The 16879-nt window shown below is 34.7% G+C and overlaps 2 protein-coding genes across 2 annotated transcripts; one reads left to right on the top strand and one right to left on the bottom strand.

Annotated features, from left to right (window-relative positions):
* The first annotated feature begins 811 nt into the window (after positions 1-811).
* On the top strand, positions 812-14961 carry LOC120349864. The gene is made up of 2 exons (XM_039421102.1): positions 812-1552; positions 14064-14961. Exons 1-2 carry the CDS (start codon positions 1181-1183, stop codon positions 14406-14408), a joined length of 717 nt encoding a protein of 238 aa, XP_039277036.1. The 5' UTR covers positions 812-1180; the 3' UTR covers positions 14409-14961.
* On the bottom strand, positions 2319-16544 carry LOC120349865. The gene is made up of 2 exons (XM_039421103.1): positions 16240-16544; positions 2319-2580 (listed from the first exon to the last, which is right to left on the bottom strand). The coding sequence occupies exons 1-2, from the start codon at positions 16492-16494 to the stop codon at positions 2353-2355; spliced, it is 483 nt and encodes a 160-aa protein (XP_039277037.1). The 5' UTR covers positions 16495-16544; the 3' UTR covers positions 2319-2352.
* Between the last annotated feature and the right edge of the window lie 335 nt (positions 16545-16879).

Genomic DNA, 16879 nt, shown 5'->3' on the forward strand with positions numbered 1-16879 from the left:
GAAACATCAACCTAACTTTGTGTTCATATTTTATTTACAAGTCACTACCAGTTTGCAACTTTTTTGTCTAGATTTATTAACTCAGTGCACAACGTAAACAAATAAAAGGTATCTAAAAATAACAATATTTAGTAATTTTCATTCTTTGCCCACCTGTATTTTATCCTTCAGGAAACCTATAACAGCCTCACAAACCTCTGGCACTAAAATAGATATCGCACTTTTGGAAACTTTAAACAAATAACTGAGACTAGTATAAGAGTCGCCACTCGCCAAAAAGCGCAATGTAATAGCCAATCTTTCTCGCACTGGAATTTCTTTCCTGTAGTTAGTATCCTGTTTACTAATTATGTGTCCAATACCAACAATTAAACTTTCAAAATCGTCACTTGAAATTCTTAAAAAGTTTTTTACACTACCATCGCATCTCAATTCTCCCGTCAAAGGAACTGTATCATCACGATTCAAATCATTTAAAAGATCGCTGCCGCTATACTTTGCTCTTGCCTGCAATGAAGGTCGAACCCAGTATCTTCTCGGTTTTTTACATTTTGATAAAATAACACACGCTGCCGCAGCAAGAAAAAACCTCTTCAGCACTCGACATTCTACATACTGTCTGATTTTCCACATACTGTAAAGTTTAGTTGCAAGTTGCAGGTTGCAGACCTAAAAACAAACTATGTGCCCAGGTTGCAAGTACAAGTTGCGGACTTCCATCGGCAACTAGCGTCTGCAATCGAAGTTGGCAATTTTTTGTTGCCAACTCCGGTGTAAACGCGGCTTAATTAGCTGACAGTTGAATATTCAGGAAACAAGAACAATTGAAGAATGATGCTATGCTTAGTATCTTCACCAGAGTTGGCAACCAATGATTGCCGACATTTATTGGCAATTTTGAGTTGCACACTTCAAAACAACTGCAACTCGCATTGCCAACTGTAGTTGGAGACAGATTTTGTGAGTTGGCAACCGAAATTTGGTTTTCCGACTGGAGTCGGTAAAGATCAAAGGTGGTTGCCAACCCCGGTCGGCAATGCGAATTGCAGCACTAACTTGACCTGCAACTTGAGTCTGCAACTACCCCGCTACCCCTCCCACCTGTTGGCTCCATGTGGTCGCACTGAGTCAGTTCCTCAGTTCAAGCAGGCTAGTCGTCGTGAGTTGTTGTGTTTTGTGTATGGTTGTTGTTTGTGCTAGTGCAATGGAAAATCTTTCAAGTGAAGTGGAGTGGACAAATGATCAGGTCATTACTTTGATAGAGTTGTTAAGAGAGAAGCCTGTCTTGTGGAACCACACCCTTTCGGATTTTAAAAACAAAAATTATGCTTGGAATGAAATTTCCCAGGAAATAAAAGTAAACAAACTTGAAGTCCAGTCTAAAATGAGGAATTTGATTACAACATTCCAACGAATTAATAAGAGGGGAAAAAGTAATTCTGGAGCCTGCTCAAAATCAAAATGGTTTGCTTTTGACCACCTCATGTTCTTACAAGACAAAACAACTCCAACATTTAGCCGTGACGCTGGAATAAATGACACACAAGCACAGGTAAGATAATTATATTTACACTAATAATGACAGTAAAATTAACATACCATACCCAATTTAAACAACATTCAAGAGTACCTGTTAAATGTAACAAATAGGTAAATTGTTATATTGTTCAATGTTACAAGTAAACTGATTCACAGGTATAGCAGACAAATAACAGATTAATTTCTTGTTTGTAGTTTCCTTCATTAATAGTTGTTTTGCCAAGGGACAGACCCCTCAGCACTCATGAAGTACGCACTTAATCCCTTCCGAATTTCATTTGGGAGGTGTGAGGGTTTTTTAGGGATCCGTTTCAGTCTCAGTAGAGTAGTAGTAGGCATTCCCTCCACTCACCATACTCCAGGCACTAGTGCTGCTGTGGTCGTGTCTTCATAATCAAAAGATCCTGATGGACTGTACAAGGCAGTCAATGATTTACTTTTACATAAAAAATTATGTAAATGACAGCATGTCAACACAACTCTTGAAGCATTTTCTGGTTCAAGAAGCATTGGTTTCCTCAGAACCCTGAATACAACCGATACTATCCCGAATTCATTCTCGACCACGACACTGTTGACAACTCGTCGACCACAGCACTGTCGGTAGTTGAAGACACGCTTCAAGCTTCCCTTATCGTGGAGTCCCGGGAATGGCTTCATTATTGATGGCTGTAAGGGGAAGGCATCATCAGCCAGGAGCACAGAGGGTACAGGAAAGTTTCTACCTGGCAAGTATTTCGGTTTTGGAAAATGTAAAGCTGATTTTTGTAAAAGTTTTTGCAACGAGCTATGAGCAAACATGCCATCTGACAGTCATCCTTGGTTGCCTACCGAAACGTAGGTGAAGCAGTAATTAGCATCAACTACTGCAAATAAGACGATGCTGAAAAACGACTTGTAGTTGAAATACTCACTTCCAGTATTTATTGGGGCTTGTATAGCAACATGTTTACCATCCATGCTCCTGATACAGTGAGGGAAGTTCCACAGGCCATTGTACTCTTTTTCGTGATGTAGCCACTCCTCTTCAGTTGTAGGTAGCTGAAAATACCAGAGAAAATATAGTGATCAAATATTGCAGAGGTCATAACAAATAAAAACAAGTAACACAAAATTTTTAAAACAAGTAGCATGAAATTGTAATAAGCAACTTGTATTTGTCTTTTAACAACTATTAATTGAATATTGGGAATTTATTTACAAATACACACAAACAAATGGTATGCAGTGTAATGTATCAAAATCTGATGGGCAAGCAAAATCCCTATTTGGAAGAATTTTATAGGTCTGAAGTGGAATAATAGTCTAGTATCGCCAAATGCGATAACGTATTAGAAGATTAGATAATATCAGGTATCACAGCTAAAATTAGAACAGCTGAATAGAAATAGAAAGTTATTTGCTACTTATATTATATTATATAAAGTATTGGAAAATTTGAGGTTAGGCTTAAAATACCCACTGATCAGCGACATAATGATCGATCAAGTCGCATAACGTAAGATCTAGCCAGACACCTTGGCAGAAATTTATTGTAACTAAATGGTATGCAACTAGAGGACTTTAAAAAATGCACATGGCTAATTGTTATAAAGTGAGAAACAACTTATAAACCTTAGAAAAATATACTGTATGTAATAAATGTACTTAAACCATCAAATAAAAATAAATTAGAGTATTAAGGAAGTAGGAGGTTCATAGGCCCATGTATACTGTAGTGGATTTGCGTGAACCAATCAAATTGTAGTAATCGATGGGTGGCAATAGTGAGCCGATTCAAATGTATTTATAAATATTTCTATGAATGATAAGATTTTGTAAATTTTCACTATTCAGTTAATGTATTGGATATGGCCCAAGAAAGTATAAAATATTAGACCTAGGGTACAAGTAATAGTTTAGTAGATTGACATGGACTATTTGAAACATTAAATGGTGTAGTAACGGATTATTTAAATTTATGTAGATTTGCAAGTTGGAAATGAAAATTGTGGAAAGAAAAGTAGAACCCACTCACTTGCCTGCCAGACACTACCATGGAATGTCACCAAAATTTGTAGAGCACAAGACTCTTTATCATATTGTACCTTTTAAAGACTTAAAGTTTAAATCCAATTATTAATTTTCTATAAGACTTTGTGATGCTGCATTAAAGCGAAAGTCATTTAAATATTCATTTAATCCCTTGGAGGAGACGACTTCGGCCACCAACAATCCAGGACTACCAGGAAATTCGGATCGCCACCAACAGCGTATAAAAATTCAGCACGTGAGTGATAAATAGTCGAAATATAAAGTTAGGGCGCCCTCAGTGCTTCAAGTGAAATAAATATAAAAGCTAGCTCGTCAGAAGGTTATAAATATTAAGAAATTAATAGGGTATAAGAGTCTTAAGAGGGTATAAGAAATATTTTTCGAAATAAGAATAAGTCAATTTACATATCCAAAGGTACACCAATTAAAGGAATATTAAATTCTAAGCTTGTAATACTAACACTCATCCAATCGTTGATTTTATATAATAATTTGTAACAATATAATGTAGCTCTTGTTCACTGGATAAATTGATTTATCTATTTCCATCAGAGGCCGAACCTTCTGCCCTGAGATATATATATATATATATATTGATATATATATTGTAAGGTATCAAATTTGGGTAGATAAAAATCCCTAACCGAAACAGTAATAGGTCTGAAAATAAAGTAACTGGCTAATATCGCCAAATAGATAATAACTAAGATTAGATAGCATCAGCTTGTTCTGGCTAAACGGTACAAAAACCTAAAAAGGATTTGAAGGAATTTTATTGCTCATAAATAGATTATTATATAAAATATTTGAAGATTGAGGTTAGGTACATGTATTCACGGATCGGTGACCTAGAGATCGATCAAATCGAGAAACGTAGAATCTGACCAAAACCCCTTGGCAGAGCTCTATTGCAATCAAATAGTGTGCAATGTGAAAAAAACACCTGATCACGTGGCTAATTATTAGGTAGCATGGAATTAATATTAATGTATAGAATATTAGCTAGCATGTAAAGAGCATAACAAATAAACCAAATAAAAATAATTTAATGTATTCAGGAAATAAGAGGTACCAGGCGCATGAATACCGAATAAAATTTGCATGCACCAATAGTAAAACGGCAGTTAATAGGCGGCAATTGTAGGCCAATTCAAAAATATTTATATATATTTCTATAAATGTTCGGAATCTATGTTGAATTGTTGTATAGTCTATGTTATCGATATGGCTCGAAAGCAAAGAAATTATTAATCATACAATCTAAGCAATAATTTGATATTTTTTGTACGATCTATTTGAACCTAAATGGCGGAGGACTAAGATATTCAAATTTTATGTTAATTTGAAAGTCGGAAATAAGATTTGTAAAATTGAGAAAGGAGAACCAGCACTCGCCAACCAAATGCCACCAGGAGAGGACCCCAAATATTTTAGAGCGTAGTACCTTGATAATGATTTTGTAAAAGTTAAAGTTAAATTAAATTATTAAATTTCTTAAAAGACTTCGTGATGCTATTGTGAAGCAGAAGTCATTTTCATTTTTATATAAATTTATAACCCCTTGGAAGAGACGATTCCAGCTACCATATTCCCGGACCACATGGAGTTGGATCGACATCGGCGGCTTACAAGAAGATTTCGACACGTGAGTGATAAATATTGAATTAGTGATGGGCGCCCTAGTGCTTCGAATTAATATAATAATCAAAGCTAGCTTGCCGAAAGTGTTTTTATTATAAATTAAGAAATTAATAAGAGTAATACTTGCGCAAGTAAAATTTAGTATTAAAGGTATTTTATTGAAAGAAAAAAGATAGATCAATATTTCAGAAATTTCTATTAACTCAAAGAAGTACAAAATCTAGGCTATTAAAACATATGCATATGATATTTAATTTTTGCAATATAATTTGCGATTGTTTATTATAGCTCTAATTCACTAGATGAATGGCTCTACCTATTCCGTCAGGTGCCGAATCTTGCACCCTGAGATAAAAATATATATTCGATATAAAGAAATCTACTAAGTACTAGAGATTTTAATATATATATATGTGGATTATTAGTGGCTAATTTATCAAGCTGATCTTAAAGCACACATTTTTAATTGAATTGTCCAAGTCGACAAGTATTAGCAAGCGCCTATCGCAGCTACATGAAAAAGAATGCATATGATTTTAAGATAAAGGCACATGGTAATGATTCGTGCCATAAATCTAGAATATAAAGTTTAGCCTGTGATATTTTATTGATTTCAATTATTGTTCTATTTTTATATTATATTTTTTATCGCTCTTTATATATTTTTTGCCTCGATCTATTTTTTGCATTATTTGTTTAATATATGTATGAAACGTTTATGGTGTGCAATTTATTTATTATTCCTCATCACTATTGTATAAGTATCATATTTATATATATTTATTTTTTATTGAATTACAAGAGTTATAGGAGAAGCCCATACCTAGGCCTATCAAGATTTTTTAAGACTGAATACTATTAGAAAACCACGACCTAATTATATAATTATATCAAATCTCATGCTTTACCGACTGATGCCAAGCAGGAGGCTAATCGTTATTTAAATATAAAGAATAACGTCAGAGAAACATGTCGCCCAACGTGATAGGCCACGGATACGGCAGAGAAACATGCCGTACCAACGTGGGACTGATGATGAGAGCCGAGCTCATTGAATAATTATTTGAAATTAAGTCAATAACCATATTAAAAATTATAGATAACTTATACGAGTATTGAGGAAAACTGGCGAAGTGAAATTTGTATTACTCTTTGGGGAATCAATAGCTTTAAATAAGAAGAATTATATGTTTTAAAGAAAATTTTATATTATTAGTACTGTAAAAAATACATGTTTATAGAGAGAGATTATATTTTATAAGCCTAAACTGCTAGTCAGAAATCAATGAATAGTATTATTATATTATAAGAGCTTAAGTAATAAATAGGTTACCTGGCTTGTAATGTCCATAGGCCTATCCTCATTTGTGTCCTTATTAATGCCTTGTTGGCCAAAACTTTCACTTTTTTAACAAACACTTGACACTTAATCCATTTTTAAAATATGAGTCTCTTTTCGTCCACGCAAAGTAAGGTAGCAGACACACTGCAGACGGCAATAGTAGCGGAGATCGACGCTGAGGGGGGCGCGATGGAGTCCAACGCCCAGATCTCTTCAATCACCGCCAAGAATCCTGTGAACAGTAATAAACCGTTAAATGTCTCCCAAGAAGCAATAAGAAGGGTTATAGTAGAGGGGATGATCAAGTCATTTTCTAATAGTTTAGAAAAAACAATGACCATGGTAATGAAGGACTTGAAGGCGGAAATGAAGGAAATGCGGGAATCATTGAAGGATACATCGGTAAGAACGGGTAAGGAAACTACGGACACAATACCAGCATCTACCGCTGAAAATCAAGAACTAATTACAACCGATTTAACAGCAAAAATAGATACTATCACTTGTGAGTTAAACGAAAGAATAGATAACCTACCAGCACAAAACACTTCGCAAATTCATGAAATAGCTCACCCAAATTCTGATATAAATCAAAACATAGTACAACTTAATTCATTGGAGACAGCCATTGGAGAACAGCAATTATTTTCATCTGAATTAAATGCCGAAGTAGTAGATAATGAAACAGAAGCTTCTAGTCATTGGAAACAGGCCCAAGAAAAGTTAGTACAACTTGAAAGTCAAATACATCAATTTCCGCACGAGAATATAGAGCCTATTCCCATAGCAACGTTTGATTCACTACACAGTTTCAATGAATTAGGCCGTTTTGACAATACAGACCGCTATCTCCAACCTAAAGAATTTATAGATCAGATAAAACTAGTTCAATCATTAACACCCACCTCTTGGAATTTTTGGCGTCTTCGTTTGACTAGTTTATTGATTGGCGAACCCCTGATGTTCTTTCGGAGTAGAGTCCATGAATTTACATCATTGGATGAGTTTGTAGCTGTCTTCCTGGAACAGTATTGGAGCAGAAGTAAACAGTTGGACGTGCTAGCGGACATTATATCATGCGATTTCAACCCTAACTTAGACGGTGCATGTACCACTTTCGTCACTGCCCTACAGTTTAAAAATTCTCAATTGAGCGAGCCCATTAATGAATCGGCATTAGCAAGTATTATTTTAAAAAAGCTACCGTATCAAGTTAGAATGGCACTCGCCACACAACCCATTACTGATTGCAAACAGCTGATAAATCATTTATATGGCATACAGTCTGTGATGGCAAAATCAAACCACCGTTCAGACCAGAGATACGCACAAAATCAACATAACTCAAAATTTAATCAGTATAACAGCCAAAATTATGAACCGGTATCATATGATCGCTACCGATCTGCCCCTCAATTTGAACGTCGCTATGAGCACAGGCAAAATGGTAACTGGAATAATGAAAAATTTCAAAATCGCACAACCAACCACTATGCCCAGCAGAGCAATCGTAAGAATCACTATGATGGCCGTGATCGATTAAACTCAAATAATAATCACACACAGAACAATTACAACAGAAATTATAAACCGCCACCTCAACAAGTAAGCACAAATTATACATTAGCACATGCAATAGGATTGAATCAACAAAAAACCCAGAACCCAGCACCCAACGACCCGCCACCAGATATACAGAAAACTACAGCTAATAAACCAGGACTATATGATACCCCCGATATAACAAGCACAAGCTCAAATGAAACAAACCAAGAAAATCAAGATATTTCAACATCATACACCACCTTTAGAAATGATTTACCGAAAATATTATTAGAAGAACCGAAGCCAATACAAGACAGCCTACCACAAAAAACCGCCGCCCACCATGCAATTAAAACCAGCCGCAAGCATCAATCCCTACTAAGTATCCTGTTCCCCGCCGAAGAGCAACCCGCCACCAAAGAATCACTACCGGCCACAACCCTACAACAAGAACCGATACACTATAATAATGCTGAAATCCCACCACTGCCAAAAATAAACAGTCGCCAGGAGGAGACCGTCACCATACTACCCGCCTTGAACGTCACACTCGCGCATCAAGAGACCGCCACCGCACCCGCGCATCATTCGACCCCACAGCACCCCAAGGAACCCAGGATAGAGGACCAAGAGGATTACACCAGGGAGGACGGACTACCGGACAAGAGGAGCGACTACCGCAAGGCCCGGAGACGGAGGCGCCTGAGGACACCCGACCGGCATCAAGAACGAGAGGACGGCATTCGGGAGAAGAAGATGCATCGCAAGGCCCGGAGGCGGAAGAAGCGACGAAGGAGGAACCGCGCGCGCGCATACCGGCCGCATGCACGCTTCAAGAGGCAAAGGAGGACATCGAACCAACACCGAGGAGAACAGGAACAGAACATGCATCCGCGGCACATACGTTTCAAGAGGGCAAACCAGCTATGTGACCGGCAAAATGGACGTGATGAATGGGATAAAAACGGAGCTACTAAAAGGACTACTACGGATTCATGCATGGGCAACAACGAAGTGGACTACTTGTGGAGATTAATTAAGGATAAACGGTGTTTGAGAAGAATGGAAGAAATAAAAAGTAATATAAAGAAAGTGAAAGTACCTGGATATGATATGATTAGAGATTATGTTATTAAAAAGATGATAAATGTTTTGTTATGGTGTTTAATATTTGTTATGATGGCTGTGATAATATTGAAAAGTGATGCTATAATTAAGACCATGTTATTGTTGAAAGAATTTATTAGTGTTGATTGGAAGTGTTATATTATTGAATTGTTTATTATGATGATGAAGCCTAATAATGAATTTAAGTGGAAAGTATCGGATGAAGATGATTGGAAGCTTTATATTATAAAGTCGTTTATTGGTGTAACTAGAATTATAAACAATGCCACTAAAGTGGAAATATCGATACTCAACGGAATAAATAGAAATAATAAGGAAGAAAACAGAACCAGATCAAGGAATTGTTTGAAAGAATACACAAGATACAAGGGCTTTAAATTTATGATGAAAAAATTATCAATTAGGACAGCCTCAACAAACAACAACCGGACAGCAGATAACCCAACCAGCCTACAGTGTAGCTACAAGCAGAAAGCCTAAAGATACGGGCAAACCACAACAATTCTACATGAAATATCATCGAATTTGAAGTAAATACGATAAGCAATCAAAGAAAACACCACTATCAAGCCAATTACTAACCTTTCGTAATAAATTTAATCTCGGCATAGGACCGCATGGCAACAATCCAGTGTTTTAATTCCTTCCAACCGTTAGAAGCCTGCAATAAGAAAGAGAACAATTTTTAAATATGTAATTAAATTAGCTACATCAACTAAAAAAGGACACAAGCGGGGATAGTATGTTTAAAAATTGTTAATTACCTTTGAAAGGAAAAAAATGCAGCAATTAGGTTAGTTATGAAATTCGACAGCAAATTCTGTAGAGCCAGTGACCAGCTGAGCAAAGCCACCTGAATCAAATATGTAATGTCTGTAAACATATGATTATGAAAAAGTATGGTAACCCCAAAATTGTTATTTATTATTGTTATTTATTATTGTTATTTATTATATTTATCAATGTTAGTACATTTATTTATATGTTTTATATTTATTGCCTTTAGTTATGCCACGTTTGTTACCTGAAAAAAAAAAACTAAAGTGAATACAAGCTACCAAAAAACCAAAGAGCCATTAGCAAAAGAAAAGTATTGTACCTGATGTATAGAAAATTATTTATATTAAGACCTAAGAAATACTATAAGATATGAGCCCAGAAGTTTGTAAATTGAAATTATTGTCTGAAAGGAATCGATTGTGAGAATCATGAAATGTGTGTAGTTAGGTTGGCGGCCCTGCAAGCGGCGAATTTAAAAATATTATGTTTTAAGTGTTGTCAGGAGGAGTGCGTTTAGAAGTTTATATTTATGATATTTTATGTGTGTTGAGGAGGAAAATTTGTTAGTGTATTTGATAAAGATATAAAGGAGATGCAGCAAATATGTCTGCGAACTGTGATAGAAGTATGAGAGTATAATTTATAAATAAAGTATAGTGTATATCTATGTATTGAAGGGTGGGTTTTCATTAAAAACATTGTGATTCTCAAATATTTTGAATTCAAACCCAGGGGCGCGTGTAAGGTATCAAATTTGGGTAGATAAAAATCCCTAACCGAAACAGTAATAGGTCTGAAAATAAAGTAACTGGCTAATATCGCCAAATAGATAATAACTAAGATTAGATAGCATCAGCTTGTTCTGGCTAAACGGTACAAAAACCTAAAAAGGATTTGAAGGAATTTTATTGCTCATAAATAGATTATTATATAAAATATTTGAAGATTGAGGTTAGGTACATGTATTCACGGATCGGTGACCTAGAGATCGATCAAATCGAGAAACGTAGAATCTGACCAAAACCCCTTGGCAGAGCTCTATTGCAATCAATAGTGTGCAATGTGAAAAAACACCTGATCACGTGGCTAATTATTAGGTAGCATGGAATTAATATTAATGTATAGAATATTAGCTAGCATGTAAAGAGCATAACAAATAAACCAAATAAAAATAATTTAATGTATTCAGGAAATAAGAGGTACCAGGCGCATGAATACCGAATAAAATTTGCATGCACCAATAGTAAAACGGCAGTTAATAGGCGGCAATTGTAGGCCAATTCAAAAATATTTATATATATTTCTATAAATGTTCGGAATCTATGTTGAATTGTTGTATAGTCTATGTTATCGATATGGCTCGAAAGCAAAGAAATTATTAATCATACAATCTAAGCAATAATTTGATATTTTTTGTACAATCTATTTGAACCTAAATGGCGGAGGACTAAGATATTCAAATTTTATGTTAATTTGAAAGTCGGAAATAAGATTTGTAAAATTGAGAAAGGAGAACCAGCACTCGCCAACCAAATGCCACCAGGAGAGGACCCCAAATATTTTAGAGCGTAGTACCTTGATAATGATTTTGTAAAAGTTAAAGTTAAATTAAATTATTAAATTTCTTAAAAGACTTCGTGATGCTATTGTGAAGCAGAAGTCATTTTCATTTTTAAATAAATTTATAACCCCTTGGAAGAGACGATTCCGGCTACCATATTCCCGGACCACATGGAGTTGGATCGACATCGGCGGCTTACAAGAAGATTTCGACACGTGAGTGATAAATATTGAATTAGTGATGGGCGCCCTAGTGCTTCGAATTAATATAATAATGAAAGCTAGCTCGCCGAAAGGGTTTTTATTATAAATTAAGAAATTAATAAGAGTAATACTTGCGCAAGTAAAATTTAGTATTAAAGGTATTTTATTGAAAGAAAAAAGATAGATCAATATTTCAGAAATTTCTATTAACTCAAAGAAGTACAAAATCTAGGCTATTAAAACATATGCATATGATATTTAATTTTTGCAATATAATTTGCGATAGTTTATTATAGCTCTAATTCACTAGATGAATGGCTCTACCTATTCCGTCAGGTGCCGAATCTTGCACCCTGAGATAAAAATATATATTCGATATAAAGAAATCTACTAAGTACTAGAGATTTTAATATATATATATGTGGATTATTAGTGGCTAATTTATCAAGCTGATCTTAAAGCACACATTTTTAATTGAATTGTCCAAGTCGACAAGTATTAGCAAGCACCTATCGCAGCTACATGAAAAAGAATGCATATGATTTTAAGATAAAGGCACATGGTAATGATTCGTGCCATAAATCTAGAATATAAAGTTTAGCCTGTGATATTTTATTGATTTCAATTATTGTTCTATTTTTATATTATATTTTTTATCGCTCTTTATATATTTTTTGCCTCGATCTATTTTTTGCATTATTTGTTTAATATATGTATGAAACGTTTATGGTGTGCAATTTATTTATTATTCCTCATCACTATTGTATAAGTATCATATTTATATATATTTATTTTTTATTGAATTACAAGAGTTATAGGAGAAGCCCATACCTAGGCCTATCAAGATTTTTTAAGACTGAATACTATTAGAAAACCACGACCTAATTATATAATTATATCAAATCTCATGCTTTACCGACTGATGCCAAGCAGGAGGCTAATCGTTATTTAAATATAAAGAATAACGTCAGAATATTTATATATATATATTGATATATATATATATATATATATATATATATATATATATATATATATATATATATTGTGAAGTTGTGCTCCTTGGAGGGCTTATCTCTTATGATAGAGCCCCACGTTGTGAAGCTATTATTATGTGAAGTTGTTAATTGTAAATCCTTCACAGATGATACGATGTTTCTGATATTTATAAGAGCAGTCTCTAAATTCCCTCTTTTGCGAATAAATTCACAAAAAATTAAGGCCGTCCGGCTCGCAAAATTACTGGGTTCAAACCTCAGCTCTAGCTCAGTGGTAGAAACATGAATTTTATAAATACAAATAATCACCATAAGGTTCAGTGACCGGTGATTGGTAATTCTTACCGCTGCTTCTATGAAGTTCTTGAAGAATACCAATACGGAAAATAAAAGAATATTTGATGATTATATTATTGCTAATAATATTTGATTTGAGTTGATTTACTCTTTGGGTAGGTCTAACCTTCTTTCCAATTTTATAGTTCTATTACATTTCATTGGCTCATTTGAAAATATTTGGTGGTTTTAAATTACCACGTGACAATATATATATATTATTGAGAAATATATTGGAAATTACAGAAATTAATATATTCATAATCTATGATCTATCAATTTTTCATTCTATGATTTATGAAATAAGATATAAAGTGAGATTACTTAAATCGACAAGAAACAGCAAGTCGATACTGAAGCTGCATGCAAATGAATGCATATTATCAATGAATTGAAAAGCACATGGTAAAGTTTCGTGCTATAGAGCTAAAGAATAGTGTACTAGTCTGTGATATTTTATCTTGATTATGTATTCTTGTTTTAATTGTATATTTTGTTGCTCTATATATTTTTCCATATTTGTCTGACTCTAATATTATTCATACAATATATGTATCAAATTTTTTATGGTGTACCATTCATTTTATTCCCCAATACCACAGAGTACAAATCTCATATTTATTTATTAATTATCAGTATTAAATTATTGGGAGAGTTACCATCCAATTTTATCAGTAATAGAATAAACTGGTTTTCACAGCCATATACTGTGTTGTCGATTAAATCTCTGGAAATAATACTTTCTAGAAATTTCTATAAATTGTCCAAGCAATAAATTGCAAGAGCTCCTGAATGAGCCTATAAGGATTTTATCGAAAGTGTATTCTAGAAAACCACGACCAGACTTATATAATTTAACTCTCATGCTTTACCGATTGCAGCCAAGCCGAGGCAAATCGTTATTCATTAAAAAATAACGTCAGAGCAGTTAAACCTGTGAACTGTTTTTTTTTCAGGTAACAGAAGACAACAATGTTTACGTGAACCTACACGAAGAATTGCCCACTCAGACTTCACGAACCTCAAGTTCCACTGGCGAAACTTCTTCTTCGATCGTCTCTGCTCCTCCTCCGAGCGTAGCCCAGCATAGGCCTTCAAATAATAGACGACGCAACACCATGGCTGATGATGCTTATTCCGTAATGAAGGAAGTGGGGAGCAATTTAAAAAAAAAGACGAATTTGATATCTTTGGTGATCTTGTTGCTTGTGAATTACGTAAATGTTCTGATAAAAGGTATGGAGCACTTGCTAAGCGAAGAATTAGTGACATATTATTTGATGTGGAAATGCACGAATTAAATAGGCAGCCACAATCAAATTCTGGCTGTTCCAGTTCACTGTCCCTACAGGAGTCGTCTTCATGCCTGGCTGGTAATCAGGAAGATAACTTTCAAAACTCCCCATCAACCTTGAACCCGGTGGTGGACACGTGGGGTGATGACTTTTATGGGGGTGATGAAGATGCCAATACATTAACTAAGCTATAATGTAAGCTAAGCTATACATTACTCAAGCTAAGCTATACATTAATTAGGCTATAGAGTTTCTTTGTTTGATTTGAAGTTTTTTGTTGTATACATTTATTTCTAATTTTATGAATTGTGTTACTTTGAAACATTACCTTAACTTTGTGCTCATATTTTATTAACAAGTCACTACCAGGTTGCAACTTTTTTTGTCTAGATTTATTAACTCAGTGCACAACATAAACAAATAAAAGGTACCTAAAAATAACAATATTTAGTCATTTTCTTTCTTTGCTCACCTGTATGTTATCCTTCAGGAAACCTATAACAGCCTCACAAACCTCTGGCACTAAAATAGATATCGCACTTTTGGAAACTTTAAACAAATAACTAAGACTAGTATAAGAGTCGCCACTCACCAAAAAGCGCAATGTAATAGCCAATCTTTTTTGCACTGGAATTGCTTTCCTGTAGTTAGTATCCTGTTCACTAATTATGTGTCCAATACCAACAATTAAACTTTCAAAATCGTCACTTGACATTCTTGAAAAGTTTTTTACACTGCCATCGCATCTCAATTCTCCCGTCAAAGGATCTGTATCATCTCGATTCAAATCATTTAATAGTGTTGTATCTTGGAGCTTCCAGTAACGCTACAGCGTAACGCTACGCAACGTAGCCCAAGTAACGCTACGCAACTTGGCAGTAGACTCAATGTTGGCAGCTATGTTTCGGATCTATACTGTTATACTCGACAACATTAACTGACGATCTTGCCACAACAATTACAGGACGTTTTGTGAAAAGTATGAGCTGATCAGCTTTTTTGTGTCTTATGATATGTAATCGGAGGTTGAAAAATATGACCCTCGTACATTCATTATTCTATCCGACTCCAATGTTTCTTATCTGTAACTTTATTCGTTTCTCATTCACTTATCAATTCAGGAGCGATTATAATTATTATTCCAATGGAGGTGGTGAAACAGGGAATAGCCATATCTGAGAGGGATGTAACGGCAAAATACTCACTATCTCGCAAGTTTAAACCAGTTTATTTTCAAAATCCATAAATGAATAGATGAATTAATACTGTAATCGGGAAAACTGGGTGACTTCTGTTTGCCATTCAAATCTAACAGGATTGTATTGGAATTAATTTCATACCTTCACAATTGAGTGATTTCTCTATTTTTGTTCTGTCATCTTGTACGAGTATGACAGTATAATGAAATCAACTGAATAATTCGTACTGAAATAACTTCTTCGAATAAGCTTGTTTTCACCCATTAAACATTCTAATTTCCTTTCCAAAATAAAATATTCTCATTCAGTGTGATATAATATATAAACATAAACTTTATTCATCCTGTGTACTAGTGCACCTATTTGAATAGTATGAAAAAACCATTGTGAGAAGTATCTACAATATTTTGTAGATACAATAGTTTGCAGTTTCCACAATATTTGAAGAAACTATAATCTATTGTATCTCTATTGATTCCGAAAACATTCTTGTAAGTTTATTATTGTGTACTTCATTATTATTCAACACTATTAGATTCTTCCAAAGCGAGTATCCATTCTTCAACAATACATTTCTTCTCAACAAATCTCATCGAATATGCTACTAGGGAGAAATCAAATGGCAGAGAGCTTGTTACCACTTCTGCTCGTTTGCGAGAGGCTTCCGCTTGCGAGGTATTTGCGCGTTGAATGGCGCTCAGAGGAATTCGACAAACGCCCGCCGATTTTGGCAGAGCGCAAGGGTGTTTCTCAATGAGCAGTAAGCCGGGTGCAGCTGAAGCACATGTAATGTATTCGGCTCTGCGTGTCCTCTGACTTGGTCGGCTTAGTTTGATTGATATCAGCTGATGGGGCAGCCAATTGCTGTAGAGGAAAACGATCCCCTTTGACATTTCCCAAATGAAAATACGAGTGCGGTTTGTAGGTCAGTGGGTACGGTAGAGGCATATTGAAGTAAAGGATGAATTACAGCTGGAGTATGCTTCATAAGGCTCTCTGAAATCAAATACGATTTGTGATTTTCAAATGTGATTTTGTGTTTGGAAATAGTTTTCTTGATTTTAAACCTTATAAAATCCTATACTATTATGTTTATATGTTTTATATGTTTAGATGTTTGGATGTTTATATGTTTGCATTTCACCGGATCTCGAAAACGGCTCTAACGATTCTCACGAAATTCAGAGCATAATAGGTTTATAATATAAACATTCGATTTCCCTGGCAAAACTCGCTGAAGGACATTAAAAAGATAATTATTATTCATCCTTGGAAAAA

This window comes from Nilaparvata lugens, chromosome 2 (assembly GCF_014356525.2).
Source record: "Nilaparvata lugens isolate BPH chromosome 2, ASM1435652v1, whole genome shotgun sequence".
NCBI lineage: Eukaryota > Metazoa > Arthropoda > Insecta > Hemiptera > Delphacidae > Nilaparvata > Nilaparvata lugens.